The 14,026-nt window shown below is 41.9% G+C and overlaps 1 protein-coding gene across 2 annotated transcripts in view; it reads left to right on the top strand.

Annotated features, from left to right (window-relative positions):
- The first annotated feature begins 5,769 nt into the window (after nucleotides 1-5,769).
- The window catches only part of AMPH (amphiphysin), a 212,692-nt gene continuing 204,435 nt past the window's right edge, over nucleotides 5,770-14,026 (top strand). Inside the window, exon 1 of one of the 2 annotated variants that reach the window (XM_075062593.1) lies at nucleotides 5,770-6,019. In XM_075062593.1, coding sequence (XP_074918694.1) covers nucleotides 5,951-6,019 — 69 coding nt within the window. In that variant the 5' untranslated portion in view covers nucleotides 5,770-5,950. The remainder of the gene's footprint in view (nucleotides 6,020-14,026) is intronic. The other variant, XM_075062592.1, reaches the window with a different exon arrangement.

Here is a 14,026-nt window from a genome sequence, read left to right as displayed (position 1 = left end):
CCCCTCTCGCATTCTGAGAATTTACCATTAATTTCTACCTTTGTCCCTGCTTTTAACCAGTTCTCAGTCCATGAAAGGACCTCCCTTTATCCTGACAGCTTAATTTATGTAAGAGCCTTGGTAGGGACCTTGCAAAGGCTTTCTGGAATCTAAGTACTACTGTCTACTGGATCCCCTTGTCCACAAGTTTGTTGACCCCTTCAAAGAACTCTAATAGATAGTAAAACATCGATTTCCCTTCAGAAGCCATGTTGACTATGCTCACAGTTTGTTTTCTATGTGTCTGACAACTTTTATTCTTAACTATGTGTTTGACTAATTTGCTGATTTAAAGGACAGGGTAGAAACCTAGTAAATAGTTCCGCAACTTCACATTGAGTTCGTCAGAGCTCTTGGGTGATGCCACTGGTCCTGGTGACTTGTTAATGTTGAGTTTACAATTAATCCAAAACCTCCTCTGAGTGACACTTCAATCTATGACAGTCCTCAGATTTGTCACCTACAAAAGCCGACTCAGGATTGTATTTGGAGGTGTTCGAATAATACTTACAGTGTGTCATCCATGATTCTTCTCCTACAGCTAGAATGAAGGGTTTATTTATTGAAGCAAAATCCTGTAGCCCATATCTTCAGAAGGGGTGAGATAATCTCGTGCAGAAGGCAGCGACACATTCATGCACCTGTCTGCGGGGCTAAATTCTCCATGAAGAATCCCATAGAAATACGAAACCAATGCAACTCCACATAAGTGAGCTGCAAGCCCTTTAGTAGTAGTTCTTCTCCGATAGGAACATTATAGATGAATTTCTAGAAGCACTCAGAAGTTGGCTTACCTCTCTCTCATTGAGCGCTGTACCAAAATATCGGCTGCCTAGCTGAGAGTCAATTAACAGCCTGACAGGGATAAGGAAAACATGCTTTGAATGTTGCAGGGAAAAAAGGAGAGCCTGTTACCTTGTAACAAAAGACTTGTCTAGCAAACAAATTTTCACAAACCTTTTATACACATTCAGACAAAGACCCTTGCGTGTTAACACTTGATTGGTAGGTTGTCAAGCCCCGCACTCTGTTATCAGTTCAGTAAAAACTGGTTTGAAGCAAGATTTCTCTGCTTTGAGGCAGAAAGGAAAAGACAGTTTAAAAGTTCAGGCTACTGCGTCCGTGAGCAGTACAGTGTACTGCTCCCCCCAATGGCCGCTGGTAAACTATTGGGGGGGCCAGCCGCTAGCTTTCACAAAGCTAATTGTAAAATGACTTCAGTGGGAACTGAGTTAGGCCAATGCTGAGTGATGTAAAAATCCTGCTCAAATTCATAGCTTTACGTATCTCACTGCAGGAAGATAATTTCAAATGATTATTTAATTAAGTTTAATTAAAATGGTACATGCAGCACTTTATAAGACAAAATATACAACTGTGTGGGAAACGATTTTCCCATACCACAACTATCGTCAAGAGTTCAATGTTTTCCCCCATCTTGAATCAGGATGTAAAGTGTAAATCTTAAAAATATTTCTGAAGCAAAACTGATATTTCCCCCACAATTCAGGGCAAAACATTTCATTTTGCTAAGTTCGAAATGTTTAGTTTCAGTTTCAACCTTCTCTTTTAAAAGCTTTGGGGGAGTCTAATTAGCTTAAATTTTGAAACAAAAAGTTGTTTTGAACCAGTAAACTGGAATTTTTAGTTTAAAAAATGTCTGAACAATTTCAGAACTTTCATTCTCAACACTTTCTGAGTCAAGAAATTTGTCTAAAGTGCCCCCGTTTTGCTTTCAGTGTTGATGAACTGGCATTTTTTGATTTGCAAAAAAAGAATTGAAAAATTCCCAGTCAGCTCTAATAAAATTCCTTCCACTTATATAATCAGTATTCTGTTCCAGAACTTATATACAGGTTCAGTGTATACCTGCATACTAAAACAGAGAGAAATATGAATCTGGAGTTGTAAGGAGTGAAGTAAAATGACATATGAGTGCAGAAAAATATAAAAATTTGGCTGAAATTATAATTGTTTTAATAAAAAGTAATTGCCTAAATCCTTAAGTAATCAGAAATTTCATAGATGATTCTCAAGTAATTAGCCCATCTATTCCTTAATATTTCAGTTTCTTTTCGTTACAATTACTGTTGGGTTAGTTCAAGGTTACTGTCTATAGCCTTACCTCCTTGTGCTGTGATCCTGGCAAGATGAGTCATACGTTCATGGCATAACCGCAAGAAGCGACCAGCTGCTGCAGGAACTAGTATTTATGATTCCGCAAGTAGCCCTCTTCCCTTTGAGTCAACACTGAACCAGTCTGCTAGTATAATGCTAGGGAGCAGTGGAGATGCTGTTTGTCAGACAAAGTTTAAAATTGAAGTAATCTACACTTGTGGTCATTAAACATCCTGTGTTGCTTTTCATAACTGCTCCTCTAATGGTCACAACAGGAATCTAACTCACATAAATATATTCTGCCTCTCAACCCCACCCAATTTCAATGCAGCTTCAATTCGCAGGTAATCCTGCAGTTTCGTTTAGATACAATATTCTTTATCTCCTGTCTCAAACTGTCATCTTGCACTGCTGTAGTCAGTTAAGTGCAATCCTGGTGTTGAGTAACATGATGAATACATATCTTTTGCCCACCTCTTACTGAAGTGTTGTGAAGCTCAGTACACCAGTGTCTGTAATATGGTCTGAGATCTTGGATGAAAGGCATTACAGAAATGAAAAGTGACATTCTGTGCAGAAAAATATACATTTAAATGGGGTCTGCTGCAAAATGTAAAGTTAGAGTGCTGCAATATTTTCCATCTCTCATGTGATATTAGAAAACTGATCATTATGGACTAGATTCTTTCATTACACCAGCTGATTTTATACCACTTTTATTGAATTAAGAAAGAAGTAGTATATGTAAGTGTCCTTGACCTCCCTTTTGAGGAATCCGTGATTGTCATCTAGCAAGACTTATTTTAATTTAATGGATGCATTTTTATTAAAATTCCCAAGGAAACATAAAAAAGCAAATAAACATCCTGTGCCACTTTTGCAACCTAAACATTTGTCATTTTGTGTTAGTGTCTGAGAGCTAAAATATAAAACTGACTGGAAACACAAATAAAATTGAATGACATTTTCATTGTCCAAACTGAGGTAAATGCCAAAGAGTAAACAGTGTAAATAGTAAACAAACAAACAAAAAACCCACAAAGAAAAACCAGTCTATTAATTTTTTCAAATTCTTTCTCTTTCAGTCAAAGGAGTTAATAACTTGAAGAAGGAAGATTGCTTTTTTTGAAAAAAAATTATTTTACCCTGACAGGGTCCCCTTAAAAAAGAACCACAATGGCAGTTGTATATTGAAGGCATTGCTCTCACATAGCAGTTTAATAAACTATATACTGAGGAGGGCACATTCCACCTGCTCTCCAAGGCCACAGAAGTGCCTGAATGCAGGAAAACCAAGGCAGTTCTGGAATGTGAGAAGGCAAGACGTCTGTGCAGGTATTCCCCCCATTGCATACCATCATGCTCCTTGCAAACCAGCACGGAGAGTTGTTTTAGGATCTATACTGTGGGACCCCGAGGTCAAACGCCTTTCCTCTCACTGCAGAGAACTGGTCACAAAAGCAGCATACCAGCAGCTGCAGAGTGGCACTTGACATACCCCCATCCTTTGTATTGCATGAACAGCCTGATCCAGTGTTAGATGTGGAACTAAAACTGTTTACTTGTTCTTAGCATCTGAATGCACTTACTCTCCATGGTGCCCCTATGCTGTACCTTGCTGTTATGACTAAATAAGCAAAATACACACACACAGTTCAAGTTAAAACAAGCTCCATTAGTTAATAGAGCTGTACAATCCTTTTACAAACTCAAAACCAGACAAAAACAAATTTTATAGAAGATGTTAAGAATTACTTCAGAGTTGTTTGGGAGAACTGAGTACATTGGGATTTTGTTCTGATCTCTGCATCTGGCTAACATTAGTAGACTGTGATGTACCGCATAAAATATACTTCTTTTTGGTTTCTGCTGGTGTATTGTGTGGATTTGCTTTTCAGGGCATGGACTATGTTTACCTCTGAGTCTAAAAAGCCTTAGCCCCTAAAAGATAGTAAATAATAAATGGGCTGTTATCTGTACATCCAAAATGCCTAATCTTACTCCCACTGAAGTTAATGGGAGCTTTGTCATGGAAGTTTGACACCTGATGGATATTGAGAAAGTATGTAGTTACTGGGACATGGATAATCTTACTACTTCAGTGGCTAGGAGACTGTAGTTAAAGATGTTTGATCATGACATTTACCTCTGCATTTCTGTATTTATTTTATGGTGATGGCAACCTTCTGGCTTGTATTTGTGTAAACATTTCAAAAATCAATGAAAAGCATTACAAATATAGAACAGCACCTTCATGTAGAGCAGGAATGGCGCCAGGGACGCCTGCGGCAGGTCCACCGGAGCCACCTGCCGCTCTTCCAAATCCTGGTGCCCTAGGCGACTGCCTAGGTCGCCTAAATGGAAGCGCCGGCCCTGATCCAGAGAAAGGGACACAGATGCAGAGCCTGGAGCACAGTAATGCTTGCCTTATGGCACTGTGTTGCTGTGCTCTGGTTTCAGGTCAGGCAAGCATGTGCTTAATTCAGTACTGATGGATTTAAGCAAGTCTTAGCAGGGAGGGTCGGAGCCAGTGTTTAAGTGCTTTCCTGGACTGGGGCTTCTCTGACTTAAAAGCCAAGTTTTGATGTTTAGGTCATGGTGTTGAGTAGTGTTGTTTTAAGGGTTGTTTGGATGACTGGTTCAGGGCAGGATATTTTTGTGGGTAGGGCAGAAGACACTCAAGTTCTGTTCTTAGCTCTGCCACATATTTGATTTTGACCTTAGGCAAGACACTTAGGCCCCAATTTTCAACAAGTGGCCTTTAATTCTGAGAACTTAATTTTTTAAAAATATTTGTTACACTAGATAGAGGCAATATTTTCAAACCTGGTTGCCCCACGTTAGTTATCTTAGAGATGTTCCCTGATATTTAGATATGCAGAGCGCAGGCAATGGGAGCTCATGTTATCAAATACACCCAATCAGAGTACTGAGTGCTCAGCACTTCTGAAAATGAGGCCACTAGATGCCATTGGGTGGCTAAATATAGATTTAGATGCCTCACTATGGGAATCCAAGCTTGAAAATGTTGTGCTATAAGGCTGAGCACCCACAGCATCATTTGAAATCAATGACTAACACTCAGCACTTCTGAAAATTGGATCCTGTGGTGTCTGGCTTTTGGGTAGCTGAAAAGTGGACACACCCAAAATGAGTGACACCTTTCAAAAGAGAATCCTGGATCTTTCTATCTCGGTTTCTCCATCTGCAAAAGGGATAATATTCAGCTGCCCCAGAAGGGTGTTGAGGAGATGAGTTAAACAATCTCTGTAAAGTGCTTTGCTCTCACTCAGTGGAAGGTGATGATATTATTCTAGTATATGGTGTTGTCAGCCACCACAGCAGTGGGTGCTGCTATATATACTACTTCCCCCACCCCACCTCTTTTTCGCTGCCCGTTGTTGTATAAATCAATAGCATCCCTTTAAGGAAGAATGCATATCATTTGGAGTAAACAGCCTCCCCACTAAATTAACCTGCAGATTCCCAATGCTGGCCTTGCCTGCTGATTCTGCCTTTCGATATTTTGTACCATTTTCTTCTCCTTCGAGAGCATCAGGAAGGAAGATTTTTAAAGGCAGGGAAAGTGCTTGGAGCTCAGTTCCGACTGTCCTTGAGCACTGAGGGGGCCGTGGGACCAGTTTCTCGCTTCCTCTCTCTGCATCTTTAAGATCCCCTCCTCCACCTTGTCCCTCCAGCCCCTCCCCACCACCTGCTCGCTCCCTCGCGCTCTGCCTCCGCCGCTGGGCTCTGCCTGACTCGCCGCCTCGCCAGGCTCCCTGGACCAGCAGCCATGGCCGACATGAAAACAGGCATCTTCGCCAAAAACGTCCAGAAACGGCTGAACAGGGCGCAGGAGAAGGTCAGCGGGGAGCTGGGGGGAGGCGAGAGACCCGTGCCGGGGGCGGCAGGGGGCTTGTTAGCCTCGGGGGGGGGGTGTAAGAACAGGTGCAATTGGAGGGTTGCAGTTTACACTGGGGCGGAGGAGGAGGAGGCAGCGCGCGGAGGACGCCTCCCGGGATGGATGCAGAGGGGAAGCGGCAGCAGCAGCGAGGGGCTGCGACTGAGCATCCCAGGCTGGGGGCTGGGAAATGCATTGCTGGAGGTGGGAGGGGGCGCAGCAGGCTGGCAGGGCTGCAGAAGCGATGGCACCGGAGAAGCCCGCCCAGGCAGCCACACACACACAGCTGGTGCCGCTGCAGCAGCCCCACGCTGCGCTCTGACAGTTCAATAGTGGCTGGGTGGTTCCTTCAGCCACGGAGTGACCAGCCCCATATTGGGGCTTTGTCTTGTATACACAACTGTTCCCCCCCCCCCCCCGAAAAAAAGTGCCTCCATTTTTCCCCGTTGCTGTCTGGTCACCCTCGTTGTCCACCCCCTCTGCTGCCCATGCAAAGGTCAATCCCCCACCCCCCCTTTGTGCTGCTAACGCTCACCTTTAGCTATAGGCGTGTGGCGGGCAGGAGGCGGGGCTGCAGCTGCCTCTGGTTTCATAGCTAGCGGGGATCGGATGCATTTGTACATTTTACTGAGATGGAATTAAGAAGCAGGGAGAGGAGAGGAAAAATTGATGTCTGTTTTGACCCTCTTAGGGCAAGAGAGGAAAGAACCTGTTTCTTTAATCATAAGCAAACAAGATCCCTAGACAGTGGCTAAAAATCCACAAGACAAGACAGCCCCCATTAATGTCTGTGTGGCCTGACTGAGGCAATGTTGTGTGCCCTTCCTCAAAGGTCAGGAGGGAAGTGTAAACTCTAATCGATGTGTGCACTACAGGGTTTCCAATGAAACAAAGTCAGTAATTACAACTCTCATACTGTGAATTGCCTTTGCTTTAACATAGACTTGTTCAATTAGGCTTTCTTTGACTCATGTATAATAACAGAAGGGACGGGGAAATGCATCTCGATTCATTATGGAATGTAAAATAATCCAGGGAACCATTATCATTTTCATTTTAAATGCCTGTATAACAAATACTTGGATAACTACCAAGTAACAAGGGGATATTCTTGCCATAAGGACAGGAATGCTTCTGAGGTCAGATATTATATAATATAACTGGCCCATTTATTCTTCATCTTGACTGAAATACTCTTATACTATTGTGCAGATCAATCAACCTTAGTTTTCTCAGAATAAATATTGTGCGACTAAAGTGGATTTATTTTGTTTTACTCCAGTGTTTCCCTCCCCCCCCCCACTGAATATTCCAGAGTTTCATCTACTTGCAAAATTATTGGATAATAATCTTGCTTTGGCATTCAGAGAACACAACTGGGCCAGATCCTCAGTGCATGTTCTCTACTATGGCTCCCTCAAAGGCAATAGAAGTACAGTGAGAGTCTGGTCCATGGGTCTTGTAATTAAAGAGAGGCAAAATATCAGGAGAATTTTAGGCCAAATGGCTGCACAGTAGAATGCAGCACAGTAGAAGGAATACATCTGTCGCCTTGATCTGTTCACAGAAATAAAGGTTTGGCTGTCCCTTGTCCCCACCTCCACACATGCGCACTTTCAATTCTGTAAGAGGATTGTATTTCCTTTAATATCCTCCCAAGCTCCTCTTGAACTAAAGTGATCCTCCTCACCAGGTACACTTGGCAGCTTGAGCCTTCCTGTGAAAGAGGTGGTTCTAGCTACCATCTAAATCACTCGTGTCAATAATCCATAGAGACCACAGCATAGACTGCTTTAAAGGCTCATGTCAGCTTTTTCATTAGCAATTGCATGGAGTTCGGAAATGTAATTGTGTTCCTCATCTTTTTTAAAAAAAATTAGTCATCATGACACTGAAAACTCCTGAAGCTGGTCACATTTCAGTTGTTAAAGGATTTAGAGCCCAGTCTTTAATCAGAGAAAACTGTCATTGAAGTTAACAGGGAATTTGCAAGAGTCGGTATTGCAGGATATCCACATTGAGCCTTATTAATTGAACCCTGTGGGTATAAATGTGCCACATAATTTTTTCCAGCTTTAAATCTCTTGCAGCTATGGAAATATAAATACAAACCTTGAATTTGGGCAGAAAAAATATTTGTGCATGAACGTATACAGGTATATGGAGAAAATATATGTTGGCATAGTGCAGTGTAAAGGTTTTACCAGCATGGGTTTGTGCTAGCCATATTTAGGGTGACCAGATGTCCCAATTTTATAGGGACAGTCCCAATTTTTGGGTCGTTTTCTTATATAGGCTCCTATTACCCCCCACCTCATGTCTCGATTTTTCACATTTGCTGTCTGGTCACCATAGCCATATTACATGTGAGTGGCAAATTCATCCCAGCTGAATGCCAATAAAACCTCTAACTCACACTATCTGCATTTGCTATGCATTTTACATAAGTGCTTTAGGGAGTTTTTAAAAATTATTTTACTGATGCTATTTTTCATAGCTCTCTGCCTATATCTCGGCTGTCTTTGTACCACGTATTCAACTCTACAGAGCTTCAAGGGAGAAAAAAATGTATCACAGATAGAATGTAGAAAACTCCCACACATAATAAGGTCCTCATTTTAGGATCTACTATCTGAGGCTGTCACATGCTAAAAACAAGTCTGTATTCTATTGTTAAAACTTTCCTCTTTCAAACAGCATAAATTTCTTGTATATCTGTCCCTAATCAGTCCCCCAGATATTGGGGTTTAAATCAGTCACTAGTCTAGTAGTGAATATTGCCCATCCTGCAATTTGGCCCAATGTTTTGTTTTGTTTTTTTAAATAGAGAAGGCCACTGTTTTGAAGTTATTCAGAGGTTTTGGTCCAAGTTGCATCAGTGGGTCTGGTGACAACATAAAGTGCAAGAGTGCAGCCAGAGTAGATTGTGATGTTGCCAGACAGAGATATGTCTGTGCTTCTCTGTTCAAAGTTTGCATATAGTTTTATTGCTTAAAATACACAGATCTCTACTATACCCATTCCTTGTTTTGCCTCACAAAATCTCTCTTGCTTTTCTTCCTTCAACAAATACTTATGTTTTCTCTGCCTCCATATTTGTCTCATGCTTCTGCTGCCTTCTTGTTCTGCCTCAGACCCTCCCTCTGGGATACAGGGAATCTCTTCTCTAAATGCTATCTCCCACTCCCCAGACCTTTCTCTCATACTTAAACTACCAGTTAGCTCTCGGTCTCCATAATGGCTATATAAGGCAAAACCTCTTAATATTTTTGCTAATATTTTTAAAAACATAATTGAGAATACTAAAAGCTCCATGTGCAGCTATTTATTTTTATTTAGGTTTTTTTAAAAAAAAGGGGTGGGAGTTGCAGGAACTAACAGATATTTATACATTTTTATACAGGCTTTTTGCTGGTGTGATATTACGTGTTTTTAAATGATTGAAAGTCTGATTTCTGACTTCACAGGTACAGTATATGTGATGTACACACTGTACAACATTCATAGACTTCAATGTGCTATCTGGTATAAAAGAGCAATATGGCAGAAATAAATGAGTTCTGTTTATTCAGTTTATCCCTGTGATTTGCTGACATTCTGGCAAAAGTATAAGTATTTTCTGTTCTGTTTTGTTTTTGTTTTACTCCTGTAATACCTGTATCAATGACACAGATGTTACAAGGTATTTAATGCCGTAGGTCAAATCTCAGACCTAATAGCCAGACTATGGAAAAATATCTTTTAATGATAAATGACATAACTTTCAACTCCCTGTGTATATATATGTATGAGTGTGTGTGCGTATAATATATATATATAAAGGGCTGTTGATTAATCAAAGTTAACTCACGCGATTAACTCAAAAAACTAATTGTGGTTAAAAAAATTTGTGATTAATCACAGTTTTAATCACACTGTTTAAGCGATAGAATACCAATTGAAATTTATTAAATATTTAGAGGTTTTTCTACATTTTCATATATATTGATTTCAATTACAAAACAGAATACAGTGTATATTATTTTTGATTACAAATATTTACATTGTAAAAATGATAAACAAAAGAAATAGTATTTTTCAGTTCACCTCATACAAATACTGTAATGCAGTTTACAAATGTAGGTTTTTTTGTTACATAACTGCACTCAAAAACAAAACATTGTAAAACTTTAAAGCCTACAAATCTACTCAGTCCTACTTCTTCTTCAGCCAATCGCTAAGACAAACAAGTATGTTTACATTTACAGGAGATAATGCTGCCCTATTCTTCTTTACAATGTCACCAGAAAGTGAGAACAGACATTTATATGGCACGTTTGTAGCCAGCATTGCAACCTATTTATGGGCCAGATGTGCTAAACATTCATATGCCCCTTCGTGCTTTGGCCACCATTCCAGAGGACATGCTTCCATGCTGATGATGCTCGTTAAAAAAAAAAAAATGCATTAATTAAATTTGTGACTGAACTCCTTGGGGGAGAACTGTATGTCCCCTGCTCTGTTTTACCCACATTCTACCATATATTTCATGTTATAGCAGTCTCGGATGTTGGCAGGGCTGGTGCAAGGATGTTTCGTACCCTAGGCAAAACTTCCACCTTGCGCCCTCCCCCTCTGCCCTGAGGCGCCCAGCCCCTGCAGCAGCTCCCCCCCTCTGCCCTGAGGCGTCTCCCCCACGGCAGCTCCCCTTCTCCGCCCTGAGGCTCCCTCCTTGCGGCAGTTCCCCACTCTCCATCCCTGAGGCATCCCCCCCGCCCCAGGTCAGCCCTGCTCCGTCTCCACCCTGAGCACGCCATTGCTGCTTCACTTCTCCTGTCTCCCAGGCTTGCGGCGCCTAAGCTGATTGTCGCTGCAAGCCTGGGAGGCGGGAGAAGTGAAGCGGCCATGGCGTGCTCGGGGAGGAGGCAGAGCAGGGGTGAGCTGGGGTGGGGAGTTCCCCTGCGTGCCGCCCCCCCCCCTTACTTGCTGCAGGCGGCCCTCCCCGCGCTCCCCTGCCCCAGCTCCCTCCGCCTAAATGCTGGTGGTGATGGGGGCGGCCGAAGATCTGGCCGCTGCGGTCACTGCCGAAGAAAATGGCGCCCCCCCAAATCCTAGCGGTCGCCTAAATGGTTGCACTGGTCCTGGATGATGGCCCAGCACATTTTGTTCACTTTAATAACACTTTCACTGCAGATTTGACAAAATGCAAATAATGTACCAATGTGAGACTTCTGAAGATAGCTACAGCACTCGACCCAAGGTTTAAGAATCTGAAGTGCCTTCCAAAATCTGAGTGGGTTGAGACAAGGAGCATGCTTTCAGAAGTCTTAAAAGAGCATCACTTCAATGTGGAGATTATAGAACCCAAACCACCAAAAAAGAAAATCAAGACTTCTGCTGGTGGCATCTGACTCAGATGATGAAAATGAACATGCGTCGGTCCATACTGCATTGGATTGTTATTGATCAGAACCTGACATCAGTATGGACATGTCCTCTGAAATGGTGGTTTAACATGAAGGGACATATAAATCTTTAGTGCATTTGGCACGTAAATATCTTGTGACACCAGCTACAACAGTGCCAGGAAAATACCTGGTCTCACTTTCAGGTGACATTGTAAACAAGAAGAGAGCAGCATTATTTCCTGCAAATGTAAACGAACTTCCCTGTCTGAGTGATTGGCTGGACAAGAAGTAGGACTGAGTGGACTTGCAGGCTTGGACTTGCAGGCTCTAAAATTTTACATTGTTTTATTTTTGAATGTAGTTTTTTTTTTTTTTACATAATTCTACGTTTGTAAGTTCAACTTTCATGATAGAGATTGCACTACAGTACTTGTATTTGGTGAATTGAAAAATACTATTTCTTTTGTTTTTTTACAGCGCAAATACTTGTAATAAAATTAAATAAAAAGTGAGCACTGTACGCTTTGTATTCTGTGTTGTAATTGAAATCAATATATTTGAAAATGTAGAAAACAACCAAAAATATTTAAATAAATGGTATTCTATTATTATTTAACAATACCATTAATCATGATTATTTTTTTAATTGTTTGTCAGCCCTTATATATAAAATATATGTGTGCATGCATGTGTATTTATTCACTAAATTAAAACTGATATGAAAATATTTCCTTGTTGCATTAGTATATTGTCTTTCTTCACATGAGGTAATAAATCAAGCTTTTGTTTATCTATATATCTATATATAAATTTTAAACAGTAGCTCCTACGTAAATGTACACACTATATGATTCAGCTGTCTCAATCATTTTTTTAAAATGTATCTGTATGTAATATAGTAAACTTTTGGCCTTTGAACAGTAAACTCTATAATATCAACAGCAATACTGTAAGTTTTATACAGTGCTTTGTTTCTTAAGAGATTCCAAAAAGCTTTGCCAACTAATCACTACACCCATATCTGGAGTATTGCAGCTGTTTGACACTGTGCTGTAACATTACAAAACGATTCAAGACAAATAAAGAGAAAGAAACTGTGTCCATTTAAAACTGTAGGGGAAATGTAGGTAGAGGTAGAACATAATTACCCGAACTCAGATTTGGGCAGGCTAATACCTAAAGGCGTGATTTGGATTTTTAATGGGAACAAGTGGTTGGGTACTATTATTATGTGCTTTTTAATTCTTTGTCTGCCTCTTTGCCCTCATCTTGCTCTTTCTTCTCCACAAAATTTCAACTGATCCTCTCCCGCTCAGTCTTCCCTGCTCCCCATGCATTTCAATGACACCCCTCTGCTTCTGTCTATCTCCCACTAATTTGTCCAACCCAGATCCTCTCTTTCCCCTCTCCAGTAAATATGGCCCCTCCACCATCAGATTCCATCTCTCTTGTCCTCACATATTGTCTAACCCCAACCACTAACGTTCTTCTCCTGAGCGTGGGATCTGGTCATTTCTCCCCACTGCCTGCTTTACTGCACTGGATTGACAGATACTGTGAGGATGAAGGAACCATTAGTGGGAGCAGGGAGGATGAATAAGTCTCTCTTCTCAATAGCCTTAGTTGCCCCCAGCAGCCAGGAACATGAACTGCAAGTGGAAACTTGCTGATCACTTGCTTCTCTGTGACATTTCAGTTGGGATGGGTGACAGAGCGACAGCTGGGGCGAAGGTGTGATTGGGTGCGTGTGCATGCAGGGGGCAAAGAAAATGCTTGTGCTCCGGCTCCGTGAGCGCAAGTGAGGTGGACTTGCACAGCAAGAGAGCCCCCATTACCCCAGAGGGACTGGCTAGTGATTAGAAGCTAGTGCTGGAGGGGCAGATGAGCTGCATTTGGAAAAAAAGGAAGTGTAAAAGATGCTTCTGAGCCTCTTTCCTCTGTGGCTATGGAGGCATTCTGTCTGCTTCGCACCCTGTAGGCAGTGTGCCTCTAGCTACTGCTGCAGTGCAGCTGGGCCATCTCCTCTACCTCTGGTCTGAGTGTAAAAGCGCCAACAGAGCCCTTCATGTGTGCTCAGAATATCGCTGTTTGTATCTGCTAGTGCTGTATGTTTCGTTACATCTTTTTTTCAGGCCATTTGGCATAATCTCACCTCAGCCCTCCACGTCTCACTTTGATTAACAAGCATTAGAAGCAACAGGGTAATGTACCTCCAATGCATCATTGTGCAGAATACATTTTAAGACCCCAGCTCTCCTCTGCAGTGTGGCCACAGGGAGATGACCTGGCTCCCTGATGCTCAGCCCCACAAAGCAGTTAGAGTTGGCCCCCTGCTGCTCTAACTTGTGCTGCTGGCATAAGTAAGGAGTGCTCATGCTATTGGGGGATCAGACACAGTGGGGCTCGTTTCCACCATACCCAATTCCACCCTTGCATTACCCTGACCTGTATCTCCCACACATTTTCTCGCACTTATACCAGGGATTGGAGGAGCAGCTGGTGTAGGAGGCATAATGCTGCCTCTGTCAGCTTTACACTGCCAGAGAGTTCCCCCTATGTAGGGAAATTCTCTGTGGGGAAT

This window comes from Chelonoidis abingdonii, chromosome 2 (genome assembly GCF_003597395.2).
Source record: "Chelonoidis abingdonii isolate Lonesome George chromosome 2, CheloAbing_2.0, whole genome shotgun sequence".
In the NCBI taxonomy this organism is placed as follows: Eukaryota; Metazoa; Chordata; order Testudines; family Testudinidae; genus Chelonoidis; species Chelonoidis abingdonii.
This window is presented reverse-complemented; position numbering and strand designations above follow the sequence as displayed.